The 7,406-nt window shown below is 37.7% G+C and overlaps 2 protein-coding genes across 2 annotated transcripts; one reads left to right on the top strand and one right to left on the bottom strand.

Annotated features, from left to right (window-relative positions):
- The first annotated feature begins 428 nt into the window (after positions 1-428).
- Positions 429-2,133, top strand: LOC112198967 (stress response protein NST1-like). Its single transcript, XM_024340043.1, has 4 exons — positions 429-687; positions 829-1,016; positions 1,725-1,775; positions 1,888-2,133. The coding sequence occupies exons 1-4, from the start codon at positions 429-431 to the stop codon at positions 2,131-2,133; spliced, it is 744 nt and encodes a 247-aa protein (XP_024195811.1).
- Positions 2,134-6,234: 4,101 nt separating this feature from the next.
- LOC112198965 lies at positions 6,235-6,975 on the bottom strand. The gene has a single exon (XM_024340042.1). It carries the CDS (start codon positions 6,973-6,975, stop codon positions 6,235-6,237), a length of 741 nt encoding a protein of 246 aa, XP_024195810.1.
- Between the last annotated feature and the right edge of the window lie 431 nt (positions 6,976-7,406).

Here is a 7,406-nt window from a genome sequence, read left to right as displayed (position 1 = left end):
AGGAATCCAGAGAAGAACAATCTGAAGAACAAAGTCCAGAAGAAACAATTGGGGAAAAGTTAAAACTGATAAAATGGAAGAAAGTAAATGAGAGAAAAAAGCGAAAGCAGAAAACTAAAGATGAAGAAGAATCAAGTGAAGCTGAGGAAGAAACAACTGAAGTTGAAGAAGAATCTAATGAAGAACAAGTCCAGGGTAAGAAGACGAAGAAGGATAAAAAGAAGAAAACTGGAAACCAGAAAAGAAGAAAACTTGAAGGAACTGAAGGTGAAGAAGAATCTAATGAAGAACAAGTCCGCAGTAAGAAGAATAATAAGGATAAAAAGGAGAAAACTAAAAAGGAGAAAAGAAGAAACAGGGAAGAAACTGAAGATGAAGAAGAAGAATCTGATGGAGAAGAAGTTCGTGCCAAGAAGAAGAAGAAGAAAATGGATAAAAGGAAGACAAAAAATGAGAGTACAAATAAGAAGGAAGAAACTGACGAGGAAGAAGATACAAAGGATGATGAAGAGGAAAAAGTCCCAGGGAAAAGGAGAAGATGTGTAAAAGAGGGTTATGTGCAGTATCGCTGCACAATGCTTGCATTTCTGAAAACAATTGCAGAAAACAAAAATAACCTGACTGAAGGGACTTTAGAGCTGCTGCAGAAAACTCCCTTTGCAACGCTGATAGATGCATTCCATGGCGGTTCAATTAAAGAAAAGGATGCAAAGAAATCAGATGATTTAATCACACTTCTGCTATAAGCATATGACAGTGACACAGACCTTTTTGTGTTTGGAAACATGAAATTCATAATGTCAACAAGTGATATATCTATGATTTTAGGAGTGCCGGGATCCGGGTTATCAGTACCAAAGACCAAAGAAGGGGCATACAGATTTGAGTTCGTGACTAAATACTTTGACAAAAAGCAGAGGATCAACATGGCGGCTGCAGAGGAAGCTTTGAAGAAGGCATTGGCAGAAACTCCAGAAACAGGGGAAGAAAAAACGAAATGGGACAGAAATGTTGCCGTATTAGTACTCTTGAACCTTTTCATCAAACTCCTGTTCCCAAACTCTGGAGAAACCATATCTTGGGACTATATAAGAGTCTGTGAAGAGGTGGAAAGTCTGGGAAAATATAGCTGGGCAAAGGAAGTTGGCGACTTCCTTAAAAAATCAATTAAACGAAAGGGAAAAGAATCCCAAAACATGGCAGGTTGCGTGATATTGGTGATGGTAAATTCCCGTACCTTGTTAAAAATTTGTTTATGCATCATTTTGCTGTCCCATAATTACTACGTATGTTGTTGTAAGTACAAAAACTAGATCAGTGTTATGTCATTGGTCAGGTCACTAGACAGGTAACTGGCCAGGTCACTGTTAATGTTACTGTCAAGTTTATGTCACTGACAATGTCACTGTTTATGTATTTGCATATGTCATTGGTTATGTTTGTGATATTCATATTGCTAAGCAGCTGTTTGAAAAATAACTAACTAGTTTTCTATTTTTATTTTTATTTTCCAAACAGTACTGGTTTTGCCATAAGACGGGAGTAGTGCCGCCAATCTCTGGAAGAGAAACTGAAAAACACGGAATAAGAAAGTGGCAATTAAAGACCCTGATAGAAAAAAAAAAAAAAAAAAAAAAAAGGGGGATTTCAACACCATGGGGAAGTTGAAGGTATGTTAATTTGATGTAGATAAACTAGGTCACTGGTCTTGTTAATGTTGTAAGGTTCCAACTGGTCAGGTCACTGAGCAAGTCATTGACTATGTCACTGCTCATGTTATTGTTATATTTTCATGTCACAGTGCATGTAACTTTCCATGTCTATGATTGTGTTGTTTTATTTCTGTCACTGCTTATGTCACTGACAACTTTTGTAATTTTGTTTCAGAAAATCTTTGATAAAGTTAAAGAAGATGCAGAGGAAGAAGATTCTGAGTCTAATACAGACACAGAAAGTAAAGAAAAAAAGAATGATGGGCAAGAAGAAAATGTTGAAAATAGAACCAGTGGAAACATGGTGAAGGAGACTGCATGGAATGATAAACAGAAGAAAGAATTAGAGACAAATCTTCAGAAAAAGGAAGAAAAGCTAAGAGATGTGGAAATAGAGAAAAGGGCTTGGAAGAAAAAATAAGGAAATTGGAGAAAGAACTGGAAACAAGAGAAAAGAAACCTGACAACATTAACAATGAGAAGATGGAGACAGAGATAGGGAAGACCAATTAAGAGAAGAATGAATTACAGAGAAAGCTCGAGGGAAAGGAAGAAGAGCTAAGTGCTTTGAAAAGAGAAGTTGAGGAGAAAGAAAAGGAAATTGGCAGAATAAACGAAGAGAAGGAGGGATATGTTATTGGAAAATGAGGTGTTGAAAATTGAGAAAGCCTCACTGATTAAAAGAGTGAAGCAATTGGAGGGCATAGTAATGGCACTAACTGAGAAGTATGAGTCGCCAATAGCACGTCCAGGTGATGACAACGACTCAACTCCTCCTCCCCCACCACCTAGTTTCCCTCTACCAAAATCAAAGGCCCCTAAGGACAAGCCAACTGACAGCAAGCACTCCAAAAACACAAAATATCAAGGTGGAATTCAGGGAACTCAATCACAACCTGCCTACTCCACAACAAGCGCATTTGAGATGACCTCTGCGGAACCTCACTCTACCGACCGAGGACATCAGTCACCACTTGAATGCCTTGCCCAAGTAGCTGCACAAGTTCATTCACCAACCTCTCCTAAGGTTAAATTGAGAATGACGGAAGATGCTTGCACACTGAATACTGCTTGGGTTAATGCATTGTTTGTGTTTCCACTTCCGGGCGCGTTACAAACTCCACCTCCAAGAAAAGTTCGTTTGGAAGATATGCAAGCAGAGCCACACAAGTATTAGATCATTATATCACCAGAAGTTCAGCCTGTTTTTGACATTGAACCAATCAATTGCTTTCCTCATACGGAACATATGACAAGAGCTGAGTTCACCATGCCAATTTTAGATGACATATCAGGGCAGGACTCAGAATCTATTGGCCTCTATTGTTATGTGGTTAGGACGAAGAGAAACGAGAGAGTACAAAAAAAACATCATATTTTCTGGTGGGACGAAGTGAAAGAGCAAAGGCAGAGGGCGAAAATGACCAGAATCACAGTACTGAAAAAGAAAAAAAGACAGACAGCTGAACAGCAGCTAGAGAAGGAAGTGATACATGATTTGACGATTCATGTGGATGACGAGGAACAAACAGAAAAAAACGAAATTGAAGTGATAGATTGGCAAAAGCTACAATTGTACAACCTACTTGACATCCCAAATAAAAGCAAATTAGAGATGTACTGGATCAAGGCAGAACAAAGGTAATATTTCATGTTACAGCCCACTACCTAGTGACTTCAATTGCTATGTAGCTGGCCTAGTCACTGGTCAAGTCACTGTCCAGATCATTTTCAATTGACATGTAGCTAGCCTAGTCACTGGCCAAGTCACTGTCCAGATCATGGCAATTGACATGTAGCTGGCCTAGTCACTGGTCAAGTCACTGTCCATATCATTTTCAATTTCCATGTAGCTGGCCAAGTCACTGTCCAGATCATTTTCAATTTCCATGTAGCTGGCCAAGTTGCTGTCCAGATCATTTTCAATTTCCATTAGCTGGCCGAGTCACTGTCCAGATCATTGGCAAGTGAAAAGTAACTGGCTAAGTCACTGGACTAACACCGTTCTATGTTATGCAGCTTATTATTCTAGGAGGGAAAAGAGGCTGGAAGCGAAATGACAAGGGTAGATGTCAAAATGTTCATAAGCGATCAATCAATAGCAAACAAATGGATTGATTGCTATGGGGAAATGTTGAAGGATGAAATGCAAAACGAAAGTTCACAAAGTTTGGGAAGATCTGCTTTTATGCATAGCATGTGTTGGGTAAGTATGACGAGCACTTTCTATAAAAATTGAATCCTTATCTCTCATTCTTTGTTTATTTATAACTCGTTCTATGTATTTCTTTCTTTCTTTTTTAAATAGTATTCGACAATACATTTAACTGTGAGAAATTAACCGCCATCAATATTTGTGTGAGACGCTGTTCCAAAACATGGGAAAATGCAACATGCTTTTCTTCCCAATTACCCATAATGAAGAATTTCACCACACGCTATTGGTCTTTGACAAGGACATACCGCAATGGCTGCATTTTGATTCAATGAAACCAAGAAGAGCAGGAACATGGGAAATTGGTAAGAAACTTCTTACTGACCATGTATCTGACCATGTAACTATCACTCACTAATCTGTTAAAAAATACAGGTTGAAATGGTCGAGCTGTGGATGAGAGCAGTAAAAGATCAAGCAGAAGATATGCTGCAGCAAGGTTGCCGAATGAAATTGGACAAGAGTCAAAGCACTCACACAAAATTAAAGATTGTTGAAAGTATTTTGAGCGATGATGAGATAAGAACAATAAGGTGGATAAAGGAAAATTATGACGGTGAAAGGATCCCTTTGAACCATGCCAGAATTTGCCCCCAACAAGACGAAGGATCGTAAGTCTATACAGTGGCGGAACTAGGATCTGAAATTAGGGGGGGTCGAGACATAAAACATTAACTTTAATATAAAAAAAATATTAAAAAAAACTCATTTTCCATAGTAATCAATACACTCTGTTGACTTCATTAACAAAAAAACACACCTTGTTAAGTTTCTCTATATTAAATTAATTAAAGAAACTAAACATCAATTACAAAAAATTGCAAAATCTTCTAAGAAGCATTTCCATATTTCCTCATTATAAATTTGGATAGTTATTACACAGTAAATACTATTAATTTTGAATTATTCTCATTATAATTTTGTAAGTTGTGTTGCTGATTGCCTGATTGGTGTGTTGGGGGGGGAGGGGTCCAGTGATTCAATTAAAGCCAAGTTCTATTTAATTGCAGCTTAATTGTATGACGTTTACGTGAGCCCCCCCTCAGGCCCTGTAACAGTTCCGCCACTGAGTCTATATTCAAAAATTTAAAATGATAACTTTACTGTTACTACGTTGGTCAAAATCATTAACATGAAATTTTTAATTGACAACAGATTAGATTGCGGAGCTTTTGTAATGTATTACATGGACAGAATGGCAAAAGAGGAGAAGATGCCAAACAAAGTCACCAAAGCTCAGATTATGAAATTCAAAGCTCAAATATTCAAAAAATTTGCTGAACATAAGCAAAGCTGGAACTCAGCAAATTAAGAAGTTTAGATATTTGTTTGTTTACTTCAGAAATTCAGAAATTTGTTGTTTAGTTCAGACTATGACTTGTATGGATCTTTTTATTCAAGATTAATGCATCTTCTGAATTCATAGGACAAGTCACTGACTATGTAAATATGAAGGCCGCATATAATTAAAAGTGTTATTGTTAAATTCACTACTGCCCATTATGTAAGTGCTCAAGTCACTGACCAAGTAAAAAGAAAACTGAATGTCATTGGCCAAGTCACTAGGCAAGTTACTGTAAAACTCAAGTAACTGACCAAGTCACTGATAATGTAGCTGACCATGTAACTGACAATGTATGTAACTGACCATGTAACTAAGCATGTAGCTGAATATGTAACTGGACAAAAAAACATTAAAACTCTAAGTCACTAGAGAAGTCACAGCCAAAATGACCAAGTCACTGATAATGTAGCTGACCTTGTAACTGACCATGTAACTGAGCATGTAGCTGAATATGTAACTGGACAAAAAACATTAAAACTCTAAGTCACTAGAGAAGTCACAACCAAAATGATATTTCTATTTCAGTTTGCAGCGTGCGCTGCACCGCAACAACCAAACAAATTTTTTACAGCTAATTTTTTTATTTTTCATTAACATTTGCAGCGTTCCGCTGCCAATAACCAAATCTATATATATGCAGTGATCCAACTACAAGTCATTGAACAAGAAACTGCCAAGATAACTAAAAACTAATGTCAATGGACAAGTCAATGTAAATCTAAAGAAAATGGTTATGTTACTGTACATGTAACTATTAAAAACCTGTAGGACACAGAATACTGAAGAATTTATAAAAGAAGAAAGCAGATACACTGACTCATAGTCAAAAAAAATTCCAATGAGTAAGCACTTATCATTTATTGAAAAAAATGAAAAATCAAAACAAAATTTCAAACTGTATTGGAGTCACTTGCTATGTCACTTGCCATGTCACTGTTAAAGGCATGTAATCAGAATAGAACCTATATCGGAGCTGTACAACTCTTTCTGTTGTGACCATCACATTTTCCGCACCTACCACACTTGATCACCCTGGTTTGCTCGCTCCTTTTTCTGAACCTCTTCTTTCTAGGCCTTCCCGGTGGTCTTCTAGTCAAAGGAGGCTGCAATATCACTGCATCTCTACCAAAATCATGCACTTGCTTCGAAATAGAGGGAAGAGGATTAATTGGGAAAGAATAAGTTTCTCGATATTTCTCCACCTTGTACAGCTCATTGACATACAAATACGGGGAAGAACCATGTTGTTGGATCACTACAAGGGCATGGGAACATGGGAAGCCATACAGCTGCCATTCTCCACACGAACAAAAGTGAGTTTCCAAATTTATCATGCTATTGTACTTCTGGCAGTGAACTTCATACACATAGGTATCAGACCTGCTCACTTTCCAATGCCTTCCGACTTCCAAATTCTCCTTCAGCTTCTTTTCAATCACCGGGCACAACTCAGAGAACCATTCCTGAGCATCCTGCTTCCGAGCAGCAATTGAAGCCATGGACTTCACTCTAATTCCATCATTAATATCAAGAATAGGAAGACTCTTAAAAGGCAACACCCAATTATTGAAAGACTCAGCCAAGTTATTTGTCATTTCACCAAATCTTTCGCCGTTCAAGTAAGCCATACACCAGTTCTCCTTGGGGAGATCCTCCAGAAATTGAGCAACTATGTCGCTGCCTTCACTCCTTAAGATTTCCATGTTTAACTCATACATCTCCGGTGTGTGAGAATAAGCACAACACATAAACAAGTGAAGAATCTGATCCTTAAGGTAAGAACTAGCTGGAAATTTGTCAGAAAGGTTAGCCATCAGATGTCTAAAACAAAACCCATGTGGATTATTGGGAAACACCCTAGGGAAAGCACTAACAAGCCCAACATGACGATCAGAAATGAACGTCACCCTCCTCATAGGGTGTTTTGCAAACTCTTCAGCCAAAACCTCAAGAAAAAAAATCTCCAATTACTCTCATTTTTAGAATCCACAATAGCATAAGCAACTGGATACAAGCCTAAATAGAAAAATAGAATGATGTCACTGTCATGTAACTGTTAATGTCACTGACCATGTCGCTGACATAACTGCATATTACTTGACAGTGACATGGCCAGAGACATGTCATTCAAATC

This window comes from Rosa chinensis, chromosome 4 (genome assembly GCF_002994745.2).
Source record: "Rosa chinensis cultivar Old Blush chromosome 4, RchiOBHm-V2, whole genome shotgun sequence".
Classification (NCBI taxonomy): Eukaryota; Viridiplantae; Streptophyta; class Magnoliopsida; order Rosales; family Rosaceae; genus Rosa; species Rosa chinensis.
The sequence above is the reverse complement of the archived record's forward strand: the minus strand, read 5'-3'. Positions and strand labels throughout refer to the sequence as shown.